This window comes from Callospermophilus lateralis, chromosome 4, assembly GCF_048772815.1.
Source record: "Callospermophilus lateralis isolate mCalLat2 chromosome 4, mCalLat2.hap1, whole genome shotgun sequence".
NCBI lineage: Eukaryota > Metazoa > Chordata > Mammalia > Rodentia > Sciuridae > Callospermophilus > Callospermophilus lateralis.
In genome coordinates, this window is record NC_135308.1 from 49,666,327 (window position 1) to 49,688,754 (window position 22,428).

A 22,428-nucleotide genomic window follows, 5' to 3' on the forward strand; every position below is an offset into this window, starting at 1 on the left:
AGGTAAATTCCACCTGTTTTCCTGGAACAAGGAAAGAGGTTTAAAAAAAAAAAAGAAAGAAAAGAGGCAAGACAAACCTAGACATAGAGATAACAGGTTACTCAACCAAAATTTAAGGTTTTACACTTGGCCCAAGACTCTGTATTGGTGTACAATGTTCAGTACAGAAACATTTGATTCTGTTATGACAATACTGATACATTAGACAGCAATAGGTAGGTGAGATACGACATCAGGCTGTGGGTTTTGCTTTAATTGGAAGGGTGTCTCTGAGATTCTCCACCTCTTTAAGTAACAGCTCTGTGGTCAGTGGGTGGGGTTCAAATTCCCAACAATCTAATCACTGGGTTGTTTGGGTGACTAGTCCCATTATCCAGAGAATATTTAGGATCCCCACTTTAAGTCACACCATTAGCATAAACTTGGGTGTGATCAGAGGAGTGAAATGTGAGCCAAGCACAGTGGCACTGGCCTGAGGCAGAAGGATCACAAATTGAAGGCCAACTCCAGCAACTCAGTGAAACCCCATCTCAAAACAAAGAGGGTTAGGGATGTAGTTCAGTGTTCAAGCACCAGAATTCAATCCCCAGAACTGAACAAATAAAAGGGATGGTGGGTGGGAAGTTCACTGCAAATAATAAAAGACACTATTATCACTCAGCAAATTCCTAGGGTTTTAGGAGTTCTGTGACAGGAACTGGGCACAAAGACCAGCTACATTTTATACTATGATACCACAGGACAATGCACAATACAATAGCAATGTCTGGAAACTATGCAATTGGATTCTCTGAGCTGTCACTTTAAGTAGTTTGGGGGCAGGGGCAGAGTGCTTGCACAGCCATGGGTTCAATTCCCAGTACTGCTAAATAAATAAACAACCAACCAACCTAACTTCAGAGTTCATTTCACCATAAAAATCTCTTCCTCTGAACTGAGATGCCAGGCTATTCAATATTTAATTACATATTCCTCTTTCAGCCCAAGACAATTTAAGGGTATTAACAATACAGTGATCTTAGGTAACTAACATTAATCTGAATGGAGATCTTGGCAGGTAAAATGTAGATGGTTCTTCATGCAGCATTTTTGCTAGTTATTTATTCTATTAAACACTATAATTTAGGAACTAATAAAATTAGTTAAGAGCTACAGTCCTGGCAAAACTAATCTCAGCAGAAACTTTCCCCTTCTTTTCAGTCAGTCTCCATTGTATTTTCCCATGAATTAGAAACTGAAGAACCTGGCATTTACAAAAGCGATGCTTTGATCATCTATCCCCTTCTATTTCCCATGCAAACACTCCACCTTTAACACATCTCTTCCTTCCTTCCTGCTACTGCCAAGTCTACAACTTTATTCTTAATTTTACAGAAGTGCCAACTTTATGTTTGCAATGAAAAAGTCCGGGCAGCCCTCCCTGTGCAGCAAGCAGAGTCAGAGGCAGCACACCTGCTCCTGATTCACAGGGAGCCTCCTCTAGTGTTACTCCCAATCTCGGTGATGGTATCCTCTCCCTTTAACCACTCCAGCTTTCAGGCTCCCTCTATGTGGCCAAATCCTAGCAAGCCACTGCTTAAATAGCCCTCTCTCACACATCTACCTCTTGTTTCATGCCACTTCATCATTCACTCCCTTATTCTCTTGTTACACTAATTGCTTTTTTTACTCCAGAGTCTGATCTTGTCATTCACTTGCTCAGAAAAGCTCAATGACTAAAGAAATATTCAGGCCAAATAAAATGGCATGTGCCTGTAACCCTAGCTATTCAGAAGGCTGTGGCAGGAGGACCAAAGGTTAGTGGCCTGCATTAGCACTTCAGTGAGATCCTATCTCAAAATAAAAAAAAACAGAAGGGCTGGGGATGCAGCTCAGTGGCAGAGCTCTGACTTCCATCCCTATATTATACAAAAAACAGAAAGAGAGAAAAAAATGTATTGTAACCTACCCCCTTTCTTCATGAACTGGTTGTATTTGCTCTAGTGTGTGGTGTGCTGTCTCTAAACAAGACTTTCATCTTTATTAACTGCACTTCTATTATGCTCTGGCTTCTTCACTTTTAAGATACAATTCAAGGGGCTGGGGATGTGGCTCAAGCGGTAGCGCGCTCGCCTGGCATGCGTGCGGCCCGGGTTCGATCCTCAGCACCACATACAAAGACGTTACATCCGCCAATAACTAAAAAATAAATATTGAAATTCTCTCTCTCTCTCTCTCCCCTCTCACTCTCTCTTAAAAAAAAAAAAGATACAATTCAAATGCCAAATCTAAGATGAAATGTTACCTACCCAATTTGTGCAATCAGAATTAACCTTTGCTGAATTAGTTGTGAGTGCATATTTGTGTTTCCAACGGGACTACAAATACTTTGAAAGGAAGGAGCCAACTACTCATATGTGCATTCTGGCAGAGTCTGGGAGTGCCTTGCACTAAGCAGGTAGTCAATAAAGGGTCCATTTCATTAATCAACTCCCAGTATTTCTCTTTACCAATCTCTCCATATAAGAAAAGACCTGAAGTAACAAACCTAAGACTTTCCTGACATGAATCGTCCCATCTCCTTCAGTCTGTCCTTAACCTACTTCAAGGTTATAATAGAATTGCACTTCTCACAGGGTAGGAAAGACATACATAATTAGCAACACTTCTTGCACTACAGCCATGGGAGACAGGAACTTCCATACCCACTCTTTAGATGAAAAAATAGAAAACGGAAAAATTCAATGACTGAGGTCAAGTTTTAGAGCTGGTAGGGAAAGCCCAAAGTATTTAAGGTAAAGGTTGCCTGACCCAAAAACAAATGCCCATTTACTGCAATCCCACTATCTTGTGTTCAACTTCACCACCACCACCGGTTTCTGTGACTCTCTACCAACATACTCAACTTTGGAGCTGAACACTGATCAGATTTCAAGAGTCTCATCTTCTCTAACCTGACCTGATCAATTCCTTTCACCTCAGACAGAATTCAGGTCATTTAGTTTCATCTTTCTCCTTTTTACCCAGGCATTCTTCTTTCCCTTTTCCCACGCCATTCTCAACCCAGTTGGAAATCCTCTCCTAGGAATTCCACTCCAAAAAATACCACCACCACTGTGCAGAGGACATCTGAAGCAAAACACCAAGACAACATGCTGCTCTCTGCACAAGATAGTCTTCAGTAACTCAGCATAAGAGAAGGGACAGACAGACACTGATCCCATCACTTATATTCTCTTCATCTCCCCCCGTGGCAGGTATACAAATATCTTCTCTGGGTTTATTTATAGAGAACGAAATATGAAAAAGAGCTGTTAAGCCAGAGCTGCTTAGGTCTGTCAAAACCATAGGTATACACACTGCACGAACTCTCATATATTCAGTTTTAATAATCTTTATGAATATTATGTAGTAAAATGTGAAAATATCTAATAACAAAAAAAAATCCACAAAATTAAATGCCCACACTATTAACACAGTCAATGTGTGTTTTTCATCAAAGATTGAAAAGAAATATAATAAGCAAATAAAGGTGTTATAAACTGTGGGACATGGATGAATGTTTAAAATTATCTATTAATATATTATTTATCTGGTTGTAATAATAACCAGTAAAATATATAGCTTCTAGTGACTGGCTTTGTAACATTACTATTCTCCAAATTTAGTGGCATCATTTATTTTGCTCAAGAATCCACAGACTATAGATAGGGCGGATGGAAGAATGAGGACTGGAATCCTTGGAAGGTTCACCCTACCATGTTGTGCATGAGATGCTGAGACTGTGATCTGAGACACCTACAGGTGTCCTACCTTTGGAACATCTGGTGGCTGGGTTCCAAGAAAAAGCCAGATAGAAGACATATCTCCTTTTCTAAACCTAATATCACAAGGTACAACACCTCAAGTTCACCACTACTATTTCTTGGAAACAAATCACTAATTAGGCTCACATTCAAGAGTGGGTAATCCAGATCCACCTTCTGAAGATGAACAACAGAATCACCTGGGGGTGGGGTATTTAGGGAAAAAAGTATCTAGAGGAATAGGGATGTAGCTCAGTGGTAAAGCACTTGCCTAATATATGCAATGCCCCTGATTTGATCTCCAGAACCAACTAAATCACATCTTAATGCCCCCAAATAAGTTACTTTTAAAAAAATATTGCTGGATGTGGTGGCACACACCTGTAATCTCATCAGCTCACAAAGATATCAAGTTCAAGGCTAGCCCAGTAATTTAGCAAGGCCCTAAGCAACTCAGTGAGTCTAAAAATAAAACATAAAAGGGCTGGGATATAAATCAGTGGTAAAGCACCCTGGGTTCAATCCCCAATACCAAAACAAAAAACAAAAAACAAAAAGCTTCCCTAAATGATAAAAATGTACATATCAGGAGAGAAAGTGAAGAAAGAAAAAAAAAAAAAAGATAGAAGACAAAAGGAAAAGGAAACTATAGCTCTATCACTCCCAAATTCCTGGGAAATTTCTATAAGATGTTAAAGTTATTGTAAATTCAATTATTTATGAAAATTATCTGATTTGATTAATGTTTATGTTAGACTACACAATGTATTTTCAAATTAGATAAAACAAAGGGAGATGTATTTTATTTCAAATGAGATAAAACAAAGGGAATGTACCCATAATACAGGTACATTCTAAACATTATTTATTAGATAGAGGAGACAATGTCAGCCTGAGCGTCCTGGAGACCAGACCACTATAAACGTTCTGTGATCTATGATCAAAGAACTGAGTTCCCCAGGCTGACATTGTTCCAATATGCCTTCCCATGCCCACCCCTCTTCTTTAAAAGAACAGTCTAAGACCCCAAAAGCGCATCTGGCTCTTAAGTAGCTCCATTCTTCAGAATGCATGTCTCCACCTTTCACTCTCTAATAAAAATTTCTTTTTTTTTTACTAAAACCAGAGATGGGGCTGGGGCTATATCTCAGTGGTATAGCACATGTGAGGCTCTGGGTTTGACCATCAGCACCACATAAAAATAAATAAAGGTATATGTCAATCTACAATTTAAAAAAATTAAAAAAAAACAAAACCCTAAGGTCTCCTTAAATTTTTTTCTATAACATGACAAGAGCCTAGAAGGTCCAAATAGGTCTCCTCAGCCTCAAGACTTCCCTTATTCCCAAAATCGCATTAAGATAATCTCTGAACTGTCTTCTAGTTTTAAAATTACGTACATCATCCTAATATAGAAAAAAGTGAAGAGTCTAAAAAAGGTAGAAGGAAAATCTCTGCCATGAGATTAAACCTTTATGTTCCCTCCGCCAAAATCTTAAAATCCAATCCCCAATGTGATATATTTGGAGGTGAGGTCTTAGACAGTATTAAGATTATAAAGGTAGAGTCTTTATGAATGGGATTAGTGCCCTCAGAAAGAAAGACCAGAGAGCTCACTCATCCCTTTCTATCACCTGAGGACACAGAAAGACTGATATCTGGGAACAGGCAGCAGGCCCTCACCAATCACTGAATCTGCCATTATGTTGCTCTTGGCTTCAGAACCTCCTGAACTATGAGAAGTAAATTTCACAGGTCACCTAGTATATGGCAGTTTGCTATGGAAATTTACTTTACAGGGGCATTGACACTCCTCTATAAAATAAAAACAAAAACAGAAAAAAAATCACCCATAAATATGGGTGTCTTTTAGATATACACATGGAACACAAGATACATCTTTTCCAAGGCTTAACACTGGCTTGGCCAAATCAAGTTCCTACCAAATATTATCACTGATAAAAGTAGTATTGAGTTTTCTATTAAAATCAACTCAGAGCAGAAACCAAAGGTGACACTCTTATAGACTGAACACTCTCCCAGAACCTCCGTAAGCCCCTGCAGACATGCACAGTCCTTTCTAGCTCAACCCTTATTCTAGCGTATAGCCAACTCAGTCTATGAAGCTCCACAGGACAGGTACTACAGGGTACCCTGAACCCTTTATGTGCCCAGTACATACCTATAGGAAGTAAAATCTATTTTTAGAAAAAAAAATTTTTTTTTCCCTTTTTTGCCATGCTGGGGATTGAACCTAGGACCTCATGCTTCCTGGGCAAGTGCTTTAAGACTGAGGTACACCCTCAACACCTACCACTTTATTAATTTATTTATTTTATTAATTAAAAAAATGACAGCAGAATGCATTACAATTCTTATTACACATCTATACCACAATTTTTCGTATCTCTGTATATAAAGTATGTTGGCACCCAATTCATGTGATGTCTATCACATTCCACCATCCAACACCTACCATTTTAAATGTTTAATCTTGAGTTTACAAATACATGTTACTTTCATCACCATTTCTAAACTGCTATGTACAAATCAGTGATTGTCAAGATGTGGTCTATAGTGTCTGAAGGCTGAAGATTACATGTTCTACAAATTGGCCTAACACTAAACACTTAATGAATTTTCCATTGTATAATTATAAACTATGTTAAAAATCACAAGAATGTACATTTAAAAAATAGAAATCATAGCCCAGGTACAGTGATGCACACCTGTAAACCTAGCCACTCAAGAGGCTGAAGCAGGAGGATCACATGTTTGAGGCTGGCCTTGGCAAGTTAGTGAGACCCTATCTCAAAATAAAAAGGGCTGGAGATTTAGCTCAGTGGTAAAGCGCCCTTGGAATCAATCCCCAGTTAACCTCCCCACCCCCCACACACAAAGATTCATGAGATGGATTTACTTGGCATATTTGAACTTTAAAATACTAAATTTGGAAGACATTTTCAAAAACGTGGATTTTAGGCCTTTTATTCCATCCACTGCCATCCAAGTTAGACAGGAAAACACTAGGATCATAACTCTTATTTATGCATTTTAAAAATAACAATTTCAGAGTTGAGGTTGCAGCTCAGCAGTAGAGTGCTCATCTAGCACATGCAAGGTCCTGGGTTCAATCCTCAGCACCACATAAATAAATAAATAAATGTTTTTGGTTTTTTTTTTTTTTTTTTGAAAAATAGCAATTTCAGGGGGCTGGAGTTGTAGTTCAGTGTTAAAGTGCATGCATAGCATGTGCAAGGGCCTCGGTTCAATGCTTAGCACCCCCCAAAATAAATAACACAAAAACTAAAAATGACAATTTCCGTAGGCCCAAGAATGAATCACTTGCCTATAAACTTGAATAAAAGCTACTAGATATCACACTTTGTTGTCTCCTAAAAGTTTATCATTCTACTATCTCTGTCCTGGTGTATGTTTTCCACAACTAAAGGGTATGATATTACCTTATATTTATATTGTCTACAGGGATCCTGTGTTCTTTAAAGATTTACTTGGCCTGAAATGTATGAAAATCCCTTTTCCTGACTGATTAAAATAGATACTCTACATTAGTAAAACAGCCAGCTCAAAGACCAACTAGGTAACTACTTCTCAGATTTTAATGTATAAAAAAATCTGTATCTTGTTTAAAATGCAGATTCTAGGCTGGGGATGTAGCTCAGTTGTATAGTTCCTACCTAGCATCGCCAAAAAAAAGCAAGCAGATTCTAATTCAGTAGTCTACAGCAGGCATGAGATTTTCATTCATAATCAACTCCTAGGCAGTAAATATGCTGCTGATCTCCAGGTCTGCTGAGCAGCAAGGGCTACATCCACGTACCCATAACTCCAGACATTATCATAAGAGGTGTTCAAAAAATTGGTCTTGAAAACTGACACTTCAAATACAGGTATATACATGTTCAAAGCAGCAGTATCCACAACAGACAGAGAGTGGAAACATACCATCAATGTCCTTCAGTGGATGAGTTGAAGTGAATTATGGTATAGACAAACAATAGAATATTATTTAACCACGCACACAAAAAAGAAGCACTGATACATGCTATCATGCAGATGAACCTTGAAAATGTTATGCTAAGTGAAAGAAGCCAGATCCAAAAGAGCACACTTGTATTCTGTGTGTGCTAATATGGCATTATGTAAAAATGTGGATGTGTAACCGATGTGATTCTGCAATCTGTATTTGGGGTAAAAATGGGAGTTCATAACCCACTTGAATCTAATGTATGAAATATGATGTCAAGAGCTTTGTAATGTTTTGAACAACCAATAAAAAAAAAAAGAGCACATTTGGTATGATTCCATTTACATGAAATATCCATAATAGGTAAATCCTCAGAGACAGAACACAGGTTGCTAGCATCTGAGTGAAGGGGAAATAGGGACTGACTGCTGAATGAGTAAGAAGTTTTTTTTTTTTTTTTTGAACTGGTGACAATGCAATAGAACAAGATAGAGGCAGTGGTTGTAAAACACCCGAATATACTTAATATATCACAATGATATACATAAAAATATTTCCACTGTAACATAACAATTCATATATTTCACTTGTCTCTTTCTTCATTGATAAAATGCAGATATTTACCCTATTCACCACAAAATTCTAAGGAACCAAAGGAAAGTAAAACATTTATTCTAAAGACTATAAATTAGGGTTAAGGGTGCAGCTCAGAGGTAGAGAACTTGCCTAGTAATGTGAAAGGCCCTGGGCTAGCACTGCAAAACAAAACAAAACCAAAAGATACCATATGAACAAGTAATGCTGCATTATTATTACCATTAAGGGTGCATTTCTCAAAAGTATACATGGTTTCAGCTGTGGAAAACAATTCCTGAAGATCTGGTAACTACTGACATTGCAATTAATAAATTAACCGGCTGGTTAATTTAATAAATTAAAGAGCTGGAGATGTGGCTCAGAGGTTAAGTGTCCCTGGGTTTAAAAAATTAAAGTCTCAGGCCCAGCAACCTGCGGAGGGGTACAGCTGCCCCACGCGCCTGCTAGACAGGCGGAACCGTGACCACCAACAGAACAGGCCCAGCGGCCGGCCAGACACATCGCCCCGGTTGGGGGAGGGGCAGAGCCGCCGGGCGCCTGCAAGGTAGGCAGACCTGCGACTCACCAGCAGATCAGGCCCAGCGACCCACAGAGCGGCAGAGCCACCCCCCACGCCTGCAAGGTAGGCAGACCTGCGACCCACCGGCAGGTCAGGCCCAGCAACCTGCGGAGGGGCACAGCTGCCCCACACGCCTGCTAGGTAGGCGGAACCGTGACCACCAACAGAACAGGCCCAGCGGCCGAACAGACACATCGCCCCGGTTAGGACAGGGGCAGAGCCGCCGGGCGCCTGCAAGGTAGGCAGACCTGCGACTCACCAGCAGATCAGGCCCAGCGACCCGCGGAGCGGCAGAGCCACCCCCGCGCCTGCAAGGTAGGTGCACTTGCCACCCACCGGCAGGTCAGGCCCAGAAACTCTCGGAGGGACACAGCTGCTCCACGCGGGTGCAAGATAGGCAGAACAGTGACCACCGACAAAACAGGCCCAGTGGCCCGCCAGACACATTGCCCCGGTTGGGGGAGGGGCAGAGCCGCCACCAGCGCCTGCTAGGTAGACAGACCTGCAACCGACAGACAGAACAGGCCTAGCGGCAAGCGGAGGTACAGAGCCGCTGCTCACGCCTGCAAGGTAGGTGGACCTGTGACCACCGAAAGAACAGGCCCACCAAAAGTACAGGCCCAGCGGCCTGCCGGCGTGGTAGGCACATTGCCCCAATTGGAGGAGGGGCAGAACCACCGCCAAAGCCTGTAAGGGAGACTTTGCAACTATACAAGAGCAATATAAATATAGAGGGGGAAAAATCAATAACACAACAGTTTCACCAAGCAGAAAGAAACGCGATCAGTATGAAAAGACAAGGAAAGAAAGGACCACAAGCAATGCAGGTCAACTCAACTTTAGAAGAGGTAATATCTGCAGCAGATGGAATGTCAGATAAAGAATTCAGGATATACATGCTTCAGATGATCTGGAGTCTCAAGGAAGACATTAGACAGCAAAATCAGACAATGAAAGACCACTTCAACCACTTCGACAATGAATTACATAAACAAATCCAAGAAGCAAAACATCAATTATACAGGGAGATAGAGGTTATAAAAAACAAACAAACAGAAATCCTGGAAATGCAGGAAGCAATAAACCAACTTAAAAACTCAATTGAGAATACTACCAGCAGAGTAGAACACTTAGAAGATAGAACATCAGACAATGAAGACAAAGTATTTCAACTGAAGAAGAACATAGACAGCTCAGCAAAGCTGTTAAGAAACCATGAGCAGAACATTCAAGAAATATGGGATAACATAAAGAGACCAAACTTAAGAGTCATTGGGATACAGGAAGGTATAGAGGTCCAAACCAAAGGAATGAGCAATCTATTCAATGAAATAATACGAGAAAACTTCCCAGACTTTAAGAATGAGACAGAATCCCAAATCCTAGAAGCCTACAGGACGCCGAATGTGCAAAATCATAAGAGATCCACACCTAGACCCATTATAATGAAGATGCCCAACACACAGAATAAGGAGAGAATTTTAAAAGCTACAAGAGAAAGGAAGCAGATTACATTTAGGGGTAAACCAATCAGGATAACAGCTGATCTTTCAACACAGACTCTGAAAGCTAGAAGATCCTGGAATAACATATTTCAAACACTGAAAGAAAATGGGTTCCAACCAAGAATTGTGTATCCAGTGAAATTAAACTTCAGGATGGAAGATGAAATTAAAACCTTCCACGATAAACAAAAGTTAAAAGAATTTGCAGCTAGAAAACCATCTCTTCAAAACATCCTCGGCAAAATATTACAGGAAGAGGAAATGGAAAATATCAATGAAAACCAACAGCGGGAGGTAGTACAGTAAAGGGGGGGGGAATAATCAAAGAGGAAAACAAACCATGTTTAGTAACATAAATAAACAAATATGGATGGAAGAACAACCCATATCTCAATAATAACCCTAAATGTTAATGGCTTAAACTCACCAATTAAGAGACACAGGCTAGTAGAATGGATCACAAAACAAGACCCAACAATATGCTGCCTTCAGGAGACGCATTTGATAGGAAAAGACATACATAGACTGAAGGTGAAAGGTTGGGAAAAATCATATCACTCATATGGACTTCGGAAACAAGCAGGAGTGTCCATACTCATATCAAATAAAATAGATTTCAAGCCAAAGTTAATCAAAAGGGATAAAGAGGGACACTACATACTGCTCAAGGGAACCATACACCAACAAGACATAACAATCATAAATATATATGCCCCAAACAATGGTGCAGCTATGTTCATCAAACAAACTCAAGTTCAAGAGTCTAATAGACCACCATACAATAATCATGGGAGACTTCAACACACCTCTCTCACCACTGGACAGATCTTCCAAACAAAAGTTGAATAAGGAAACTACAGAACTCAATAACATAATTAATAACCTAGACTTAATTGACATATATAGAATATACCACCCAAGATCAAGCAGTTACACTTTTTTCTCAGCAGCACATGGATCCTTCTCAAAAATAGATCATATATTATGTCACAGGGCAACTCTTAGACAATATAAAGGAGTAGAGATAATACCATGCATCTTATCTGATCATAATGGAATGAAATTGAAAATCAACGATAAAAGAAGTAAGGAAAAATCATGCATCACTTGGAGAATGAACAATAGGTTACTGAATGATCAATGGGTTATAGAAGACATCAAGGAGGAAATTAAAAAATTCTTAGAGATAAATGAAAACACAGACACAACATATCGGAATCTATGGGACACATTGAAAGCAGTTCTAAGAGGAAAATTTATTGCTTGGAGTTCATTCCTTAAAAAAAGAAAAAAACAACAAATAAATGATCTAATACTTCAACTCAAAATCCTAGAAAAAGAAGAGTAAAACAACAGCAAAAGAAGTAGAAGACAAGAAATAATTAAAATCAGAGCTGAAATTAATGAAATCGAAACAAAAGAAACAATTGAAAAAATTGACAAAACTAAAAGTTGGTTCTTTGAAAAAATAAATAAAATCGTTAGCCACGCTAACGAAGAGACGAAGAGAGAGAACTCAAATTACTAGCATACGGGATGAAAAAGGCAATATCACAACAGACACTTCAGAAATACAGAAGATTATCAGAAATTATTTTGAATCCTTATACTCCAATAAAATAGAAGATAGTGAAGGCATCGATAAATTCCTTAAGTCATATGATCTGCCCAGACTGAGTCAGGAGGATATTGACAACCTAAACAGACCAATATCAATTGAGGAAATAGAAGAAACCATCAAAAGACTACCAACTAAGAAAAGCCCAGGACCGGATGGGTATACAGCAGAGTTTTACAAAACCTTTAAAGAGGAACTAATACCAATACTTTTCAAGCTATTTCAGGAAATAGAAAAAGAGGGAGAACTTCCAAATTCATTCTATGAGGCCAACATCACCCTGATTCCTAAACCAGACAAAGACACTTCAAAGAAAGAAAACTACAGACCAATATCTCTAATGAACCTAGATGCAAAAATCCTCAATAAACTTCTGGCGAACCGGATACAAAAACATATCAAAAAAATTGTGCACCATGATCAGGTAGGATTTATCCCTGGGATGCAAGGTTGGTTCAATATACGGAAATCAATAAATGTTATTCACCACATCTATAGGCTTAAAAATAAGAACCATATGATCATCTCGATAGATGCGGAAAAAGCATTCGACAAAGTACAGCATCCCTTTATGTTCAAAACTCTAGAAAAACTAGGGATAACAGGAACATACCTCAATATTGTAAAAGCAATCTATGCTAAGCCTCAGGCTAGCATCATTCTGAATGGAGAGAAACTGAAGGCATTCCCTCTAAAATCTGGAACAAGACAGGGATGCCCTCTCCCACCACTTCTGTTCAACATAGTTCTCGAATCACTGGCCAGAGCAATTAGACAGACGAAAGAAATTAAAGGCATAAAAATAGGAAAAGAAGAACTCAAATTATCACTATTTGCAGATGACATGATTCTATACCTAGCAGACTCAAAAGGGTCTACAAAGAAACTATTAGAGCTAATAAATGAATTCAGCAAAGTGGCAGGATATAAAATCAACACACATAAATCAAAGGCATTCCTGTATATCAGCGACAAATCCTCTGAAATGGAAATGAGGACAACCACCCCATTCACAATATCCTCAAAAAAAAATAAAATACTTGGGAATCAACCTAACAAAAGAGGTGAAAGACTTATACAATGAAAACTAAAGAACCCTAAAGAGAGAAATAGAAGAAGATCTTAGAAGATGGAAAAATATACCCTGTTCATGGATAGGTAGAACTAACATCATCAAAATGGCAATATTACCAAAAGTTCTCTATAGGTTTAATGCAATGCCAATCAAAATCCCAACGGCATTTCTTGTAGAAATAGAGAAAGCAATCATGAAATTCATATGGAAAAATAAAAGACCCAGAATAGCAAAAACAATGCCAAGGAGGAAGTATGAATCAGGCGGTATAGCTATACCAGACTTCAAACTATACTACAGAGCAATAGTAACAAAAACAGCATGGTACTGGTACCAAAACAGGCGGGTGGACCAATGGTACAGAATAGAGGACACAGAAACCAATCCACAAAATTACAACTATCTTATATTTGATAAAGGGGCTAAAAGCATGCAATGGAGGAAGGATAGCATCTTCAACAAATGGTGTTGGGAAAACTGGAAATCCATATGCAACAAAATGAAACTGAATCCCTTTCTCTCGCCATGCACAAAAGTTAACTCAAAGTGGATCAAGGAACTTGATATCAAATCAGAGACATGGCGTCTGATAGAAGAAAAAGTTGGCTATGATCTACATACTGTGGGGTCCGGCTCCAAATTCCTCAATAAGACACCCATAGCACAAGTGTTAATAACTAGAATCAACAAATGGGACTTACTCAAACTAAAAAGTTTTTTCTCAGCAAAAGAAACAATAAGAGAGGTAAATAGGGAGCCTACGTCCTGGGAACAAATCTTCACTCCTCACACTTCAGACAGAGCCCTAATATCCAGAATATACATAGAACTCAAAAAATTAGACAATAAGATAACAAATAACCCAATCAACAAATGGGCCAAGGACCTGAACAGACATTTCTCAGAGGAGGACATACAATCAATCAACAAGTACATGAAAAAATGCTCACCATCTCTAGCAGTCAGAGAAATGCAAATCAAAACCACCCTAAGATACCATCTCACTCCAGTAAGATTGGCAGCCATTAGGAAGTCAAACAACAACAAGTGCTGGCGAGGATGTGGGGAAAAGGGTACTCTTGTACATTGCTGGTGGGACTGCAAATTGGTTTGGCCAATTTGGAAAGCAGTATGGAGATTTCTTGGAAAGCTGGGAATGGAACCACCATTTGATCCAGCTATTCCCCTACTCGGTCTATTCCCTAAAGACCTAAAAAGAGCACACTATAGGGACACTGCTACATCCATGTTCATAGCAGCACAATTCACAATAGCAAGACTGTGGAACCAACCTAGATGCCCTTCAATAGACGAATGGATAAAAAAAATGTGGCATTTATACACAATGGAGTATTACTCTGCATTAAAAAATGACAAAATCATAGAATTTGGAGGGAAATGGATGGCATTAGAGCAGATTATGCTAAGTGAAGCTAGCCAATCCCTTAAAAACAAATGCCAAATGTCTTCTTTGATATAAGGAGAGTAACTAAGAACAGAGTAGGGAGAAAGAGCATGAGAAGAAGATTAACATTAAACAGGGATGAGAGGTGGGAGGGAAAGGGAGAGAGAAGGGAAATTGCATGGAAATGGAAGGAGACCCTCAGGGGTATACAAAATTACATACAAGAGGAAGTGAGGGGAAAGGGGGTAAAATATAAGGGGGAGAAATGAATTACAGTAGAGGGGGTAGAGAGAGAAGAGGGGAGGGGAGGGGAGCGGGGAGGGGGGATAGTAGAGGATAGGAAAGGCAGCAGAATACAACAGACACCAGAATGGCAATATGTAAATCAATGGTTGTGCAATTGATGTGATTCTGCAATCTGTATACGGGGTAAAAATGGGAGTTCATATCCCACTTGAATCAAAGTGTGAAATATGATATATCAAGAACTATGTAATGTTTTGAACAACCAACAATAAAAATTAATTAAAAAAATTAAAAAAAAAATAAAAAATCCATTTAGATGAGTTTTAGGGCACTTCTTCAATAATAGATACCTATCACTCTAATAAATACAGACATTTGGTGATAAAAAAAAAATTAAAGTCTCACTGCTTGGATCAACTTCAGGAAATATCACTCTTTTTGTTTTCACTGTAAGGAGACTAGTTTTGTTTAGTGGTATAATTAGATCCAAGCTCTGACATATGTTCAGAAATTTATTATCCTTCTCTTTCAGGAAACAAAACAATTCAAATGCCCTTTTTTGTCTAAAATACAAGAACCTACTTAAGATAAATAAACCAAGGAGAGAAAAGGTTATCAGTGAGGGGATATGTTGGCTACAGCTGTGTGCTCCACTATCTGTTATACAAGAAGATATAGAATCTGGCAATGATTTTTAAAATTCTAAGCCCCATTCTCTATGAAATAAACAGGCAAGCTGTGGAGTCATGGAATAGGTGCCTTTGCTCAGCATGAATCAAATACACAAGCAGCTTAGCTCACTGAGAAAAACTGCCAAAGGCTTTCAAAAGTACACATTTAGTTACTCTTTTTTCACCAGATGCCACTTCCTATTCTCCTCACTTTCTCCCTATTCAATGAAGAGAGAGCCATTGGCCAGGTAAGAACTCTTTAACCTAAAAGCATGTCCCCCTCCTTCCTCTGTGAAATAAACTTACTGTAACAGTTCAACTTACCGCAAAGATTTTTAACAAAGTTTTCATGTAGAGCTTTCGGATACCAAAAGAGACTCCAAAAATGGCAGGGACTATGATGAAAACAAGCAGGAGGGTGAAGAGGACTGTCAGGGAGATGCCCAGAAGGTTGACTATCAGGCTATCAAAAGGCAGCAACAGAAACATGGTGGAGGATCCAGACCAGGCCAGTGCCCTCCTCCCCAAGCACAAATCACAGCCTTTAGATGGTCCTTTCTGACACCAGCAGCCTATGAAAGGAAGTCAGTGCTCCGAGAGTAAAATACTCCATTCCAAAGTTCACATCATTCAACTGCTTGTATAGAAGGGTTGGGGGCAGAATGACAGTACAAAAGGGCCACAGGAGGCAGCCCAAGAATGCCAGGTTTCCCCAGAATAGAGAGACTTCACAGTGAATGCGGAAGGATAAGTTTTTATTTAAAACATCCAAGTCCAGACTGAGTTTCTGTGCAAGTGAGCACCGAGGGAGGGGTCTCTGCTCTGCTATCCTTATACTGCTTCCAGAGGTTTTCTTTCTTTTCCTGCTCCAGAGCATTCAGTAGATAAATCTGTCCTGCAGATCTGTATTGCCAAAAGTACCAAGAAGAGTTCACCTTGGTGCCAGAAAAATCCTGAAAACTCCCGTAGAGGAGGGTGACTGCTAGTACTTCACCCAGAAGGCTTTTTGAACGTGAATATGAGGAAATTAAATAATCGTTTTACTTAAAATTCCTTCATAAGCTGAAAATCAAGTTCATTGTAGAGAGTTCGTATCTGGCCCCATTCTCCCTCTGGAGAGGCTCTTGGTGCTTGCTGCCCCGAAGACCCTCCTACGTGAAGAGTCCCAACCTTCTCCAGTAGGACACAGATGCTGGCACTGAATGTGTCATGCTGCCTGCGGTGAGTGTAATTCCAGACGCGCCTGGCATTGATGTACTCTCGATATTCTTCTCCCTTAAGGCCCCCTTTTCAACGGTGACCTGGGTTCTTGGCAAAAAGTTGTTTACATGCTGCCAGATCTAGGGGTGGAAACAGAAACACTGTGAGTCACACAAATCAAGAGGAGAAATGTCAATGTGCTTTGTGTACGGGCAGGGAGGGCTGTTTCACCATGAGCTTATCATCAGAGCTAGCTTCTCAAGCCACTGAAGACAGAGGAACCAGGCAGGGCCACATATGGCAGACACTGATGAGAGGAAAACAAATATTCCATCTAGTTTTAACTCCAATGATAGGAATTGTGGTCACTCAAACTTTCTGAACAGAACATGCATGTCTAAAAGACACATTTCAAAAGACCAAAAGGGTATATTATGAAATGTAAATCTCCCTCCTACCTGTCCTGTTACCCAAAATTCTCCAAGATTCAACCATAGTACCAGTTTCATAATCTGCCCTTGATAGTCTCTGCTTATACAAGGAAGTCATAGTTGTTCCTCTGCCCAGGCCTGGCAGCAACAACAATGGCATACAACAAACATTGTTCTTCACCTTGCTTTTTATTTGGTTTAGCTTAACATATCCTGGAAATAGTTCCATCAGCACATGCAGAGCTGCTGCACTCTTTGCAGGTATATATAGTTTTCAACTGTTAAGAATACACCAGGACCTAGGTTACCAATCTCCTAAAGCTAGAGACTCCTAGTAGTTCCATTTTGTTTTTTATAAAAATGTAATGAATAACCATATGCATGTGAAATTTAGTATATAAAATGCACATGGTGAATATATTTCTAGGATAAATTCCTAGAACAGAATTGCAGGAGAAAAGGAAATGCATAGTTTCAACATTGCAAAATAGTGTTTTATTTCCTCCATAGAGATTAAACCCCTGCAGTCTATCTCCCTACCCTGGCTATTTTAAAATTCCATTATTTCGAATATCTCACAAAAACATTCCAATTTTACAGTACTCATTCCATATCACAACTTATCAAGTCATGAACCTGGGAGTATCCTATCGAGTCTTTTAGGCAAAACATCTCCTGTACCTCATGGTGTAGAGACTGAACTCAGGGCCTCACATGTGCTAGGCACTCGCTACAACTCGAGTCCCTGGCAAAAAGATTTTGGCTTCTCACAAATCATCATCTAGCTCTGTCCTAAAACATTTAGAAATTCAAGAATTGAACAGGTACTGACTTCATTTTAAATTCTGTCCAATGCTTTATAAACTCAAACATGTTACCTCATTTGGTTACCTTGAATTTGTCTACATGTATTATTCCATTTTCTAAATGAGGAAATGAAGAGAGGTAGACACAGATCCATTTCTATACAGCTCCAACACTTTTCCACATAGTGATCAAATACTCAACAAGGACACGACAGTTCAGTGACAATGAGTCACAAATAAAAGTTCCCATTTTTTTTTTTTTTTTTTTTTTTTGGTGCTGGGGATTGAACCCAGGGCCTTGTGCAAGTAAGGCAAATACTCTACCAACTGAGCTATAATATCACCAGCAAAAGTTCCCATTTTTGGGCCCCATGTTCCCTCATTTTCTTCTACTTTTACCTCATTATTATTGCTAACATTTACTGAATGCTTACAAGATGACTGGCACTGAGTAATAAGCACTTTACATATATTGTTCTCACTACTCTGGAAGAATTATTATTATCAAGGCTATTTACAGGCAAGGATACTGAGACTTAGGAGATTATTCACAGTAGTAGAATAGGATAAGGACAAGTGCCTTTGTCTCTGACCTCTTCCTATCTCACAAACTATCCTGAAATAATTCTTTCATGCCAGGCCTGCTCTACAGAACTTCTTGTGATTAGAGAAAAACCACAAAGCAGATCTGGATTCACTTATCAAGATTTGGTGTTCTTCTCAGAATCCAAAGTACAGACATGCTCTTTCATTTTTATAAACTGGCCAAACTAACTGTGCATGCCAGATTTCTAACTATATTCCAAAGCAGCTGAGGAATCTGCGTCACTGTGTTCCTTTTACCTGTCAGTTCCCTACCTAATTCTACAGCTGTACCTCCACTCCAGTCTTTCATCTCAACCCTCCCATGAGAAAGATGCAGCAAGAAACCTCTGTCCCACTGGTCAAGGTTACTCTGAGTTTCAGGGACCCAGGGTGACTGTCATTAGGGCAACTTTGACCCCACAAGCCAAAATTTTGATGGCTCTTCTTTGAATCACAATCAATTTAGAATTCCCAATGTTATTCTGGGTTAATGTCCCCAAAACAATAAATACATGTGGCAACAAACTAATTTCTTCACCTAGTTCAGGGGTTGGCAAATCACAATGTGTGGGCCAACTCTAGCTATGGCCTGTTTTATATGGATCTTGAGATAGATCCATATCTTACCTTGAGATAGGTATGGTTTTCACGTCTTTAAAGAGATGAGAGAATTTTAAAAAGATTATAACAAAGACCACAGCCTACAAAGCCTAAAATATTTACTATCTGCCCCTTTACAGAAAGTTTACAACCCATGACAGAGTTGATCCTTCCTTCCCCAGAGTTAGTGACCTCTCCCCACGTTGTCCCGCCTCACCCTGAGTTCACATTTGTGAGTGCCAGCCTCTCAGAGAACAGGAAACTAGCCAAACAAGTTATCCAGCCAACATTAATCTTCACATAAATTCTCAGAAGTAGAGGAAACAGCAAGCAAACTGGGACTGATTATCAAATAAGCTTCCAAACAACTTGGGGAATTAGTATAAAAATAATTAAAGCCAGAGGTATCTGGTGTCTCATGGACCCCTTAATACAGACTTTGATGTCTGGAAATATCAAAACACTACTCACATCTGAAAAGAATTCAATCAAAGTACAATTTCTGGATAACTGCTGATTTAGGAGAGGATATTACTTTAACTCAGGTAAATATAACCATGACTACTTAAAAGTGTGAAGTAGGGGAAAACTTTAATTCCTAGAAATAACTTAAGTTCCACATCTGGATTCCAGTCAAACTCATGAAGAATCATTTAGATCAAAGTTGCCTCAACAGCTCAAATGTTCCAGAGAGAAACATAAGGGCCAACTAACTCTGAACCTTTTAGGAAGACAACAGAGCCCATCTCCAGGCCAACTAAACTATTCAACATGCTGAATGGCAGATCTAAGCCTGGAGGCCTCCAAATGGCCTCAGTTCTTGGAGTGACTAGTTCTTCAATTCAACAAATATTCACTGAGCACACACCATGTGCCAGATATTTATTCCAGGGTTAGATATTATTGTTGAACAAATATTCTTAGAGATAACAATCAAGCAAGTCAACATATATAAATAAAGTCACAATTTCAAATTTTCATGATTTTTGTTTCTGTGTACTTTCGCACTACTGGGGATTGAACTCAGGGTTTCACACATTCTCGTGAAGTGTTCTATTACTGAGTGATATCTATCCCCTGCCCAATTTTCAAGATTTTGAAGAAGGAAAAAAACAGAGACCAAGAGGAAAAATTAGAGGAAACTTAACATAAATCAGGACCTCAAAGCTGAGCTTGGGGGTGTACCCTCTAATCCTAGTGACTCAGGAGGCTGAGGCAGGACAAGTTTGAGGCCTTGTTATGGTTGGGGGGGAAGGCTGAGAATGTAGCTCAGTGGTAGTGTGCTCCTGGGTTCAATTCCCAGTGACATTCATAAATAAATAGTTAGGGCCTCTACATCCCTTCATCAAGTATGTGTGGTAGAAACTGTTATCTCTCCTAACTGCAGGATCAAATACTTCCCAGCTAACTCTTTGAGACACATTCTAATTCAGGAAACCATGACTGTCAGAATATGTGCAGAGATGCCAAGTACCAATCTGAAAGGTTAAAAAAAATGCCATTTCATTAAAAATAAATGCTTAAGACTACACAGGAATATATACTGTTATGGACTGGAGATAAAGTAATGCCCCCACAAAGATCTTATTTTCATGTAGGAATATTCAGGCATGAAATGATTGGATTATGAGAGGTCTTACCTAATCCTAACTTAAATGGACTAACTAGGTGGTAACTGTAGGCAGGTGGAGGTGTGGCTAACGATGCAGGTCACTAAGTGTTCCCTGCAGCCCCCTTTCCTCACCCCTGCTTCCTGGTAGCCATGAGTGGAACAGCACTCTTCTACCATTTCCTTCTGCCATGATGTTCTGCCTCACCTTGGGCCCAGAGGAATGGAGTTGGCCCACCATAGACTAAACCTCTGAAACTATAAGTCAAAAGAAGCTTTTCCTCCTCTAAATTGTTCTTGTCAGGTATTTTGGTCCCAGGAACAAAAGGATAACACACGTGCATTTTTAAAGTACACCAAGTATAATGTCTGTCACATATTAGATACAAATAAACAATACATATTATTTCATTAGGATCAGAAGAAACCCAGTGGACTATCATCAGTTCTAGATACCAAACTTTCAGAAAGCTTTAGAGATTATTTTAAAGTAGAACACAAAATCCATAATCCAAAAAATACTACATGCGTAGAAAGTAGCAAGTGCTCATTTTAAAAAGTTAGCTATAACAGAAAGATGGCAAAAAGATTTTTTTAAATCAGAGCATTAATTCTATGTAGTAGTTGGGTTCATTTTTGACAAAATCATACATGCGTTGGAATTGATCTACTCCATTTCAGTCCCAGTTTTCCACCACCCCCCACCCCGCAATCCTCTATTTATCTTCCTTTTTGCTCTTTTATTCATTTTTGATTGCTGCTTTTCTACACAAAGGGGAAATGCCCTGTGGTATATACCTATTTACACATGACATGATTTTGTTATTATTCATTCTACATTTCCTCTCCTTACCTGTTCCCTCCAGACCACCTCCACCTACTCCTTGTATCTTTTTTGATGTTCAATCCCCCACTACCTTATTTCCCTTATTTTGCTCTAGCTGCCACATGAGAAAAAACATTTGACCCCTGATTTTTTGAGTCTGCCTTATTTCACTTAGCATGATGTTTTTCATCTCCTCCTTTTCCTGGCAAATGCCATAATTTCATTATTTATGGCTGAATATAACTCTATTGTATATATACACCATATTTTCTTAATCCATTCGTCTATTGACAGGCATATGTGCTGATTCCATAATTTGGCTACTGTGAACTGTGCTACTATAAATATTGAAATGGCTGTATTGCTATAGTATGCTGATTAGTTTTTTTGTATAAATACAAAGGAGCGGGATTAGCTAGGTCATACGGTGGTTCCATTCCTAGTTTTTTTTTTTTTTAAGAAATTTCCATACTGCTTTCCAAAGTGAATTGTACTAATTTGCAGTCCCACCAACAATGTGAGCATACCTCTTTCCTCACACCTTCACCAGCATTTATTACTATTTGTATTCTTGATAATTGCCATTCTGACTGAAGTGACATGGAATCTTAATGTAGCTTTTATTTGCATTTCTCCAACAGATAGAGATGTTGAAAATTTTTTCATATATTTGTTGGCCATGGATAAACCACTATACTGGTGAGAATGAGAAAATATCCTTGAATACTGCTGGTTGAAGCATAAAATGGTACAGCCTCTTAATAAAGAAAAGTTTAGCAATTGCCATAAAAATTCTAAATTCACCTAACCTTAGATCCAGTTATTTCATTTGTAAAAAAAAAAAAACTATCCTAAGAATAAATTAAAACAATGTTCTCAATCAGGTGTTATTTTTGACCCTGATGAGAAAAGCTGGCAATGT

The 22,428-nt window shown here is 39.0% G+C and overlaps 1 protein-coding gene across 2 annotated transcripts in view; it reads right to left on the reverse strand.

Moving 5' to 3' along the window:
* Gpat4 (glycerol-3-phosphate acyltransferase 4) overlaps nucleotides 1-22,428 on the reverse strand; it is a 45,984-nt gene that overhangs the window by 12,773 nt on the left and 10,783 nt on the right. For both annotated transcript variants that reach the window (XM_076853813.1, XM_076853814.1), the window contains exon 2: nucleotides 15,774-16,789. In XM_076853813.1, coding sequence (XP_076709928.1) covers nucleotides 15,774-15,938 — 165 coding nt within the window. In that variant the 5' untranslated portion in view covers nucleotides 15,939-16,789. The remainder of the gene's footprint in view (nucleotides 1-15,773; nucleotides 16,790-22,428) is intronic.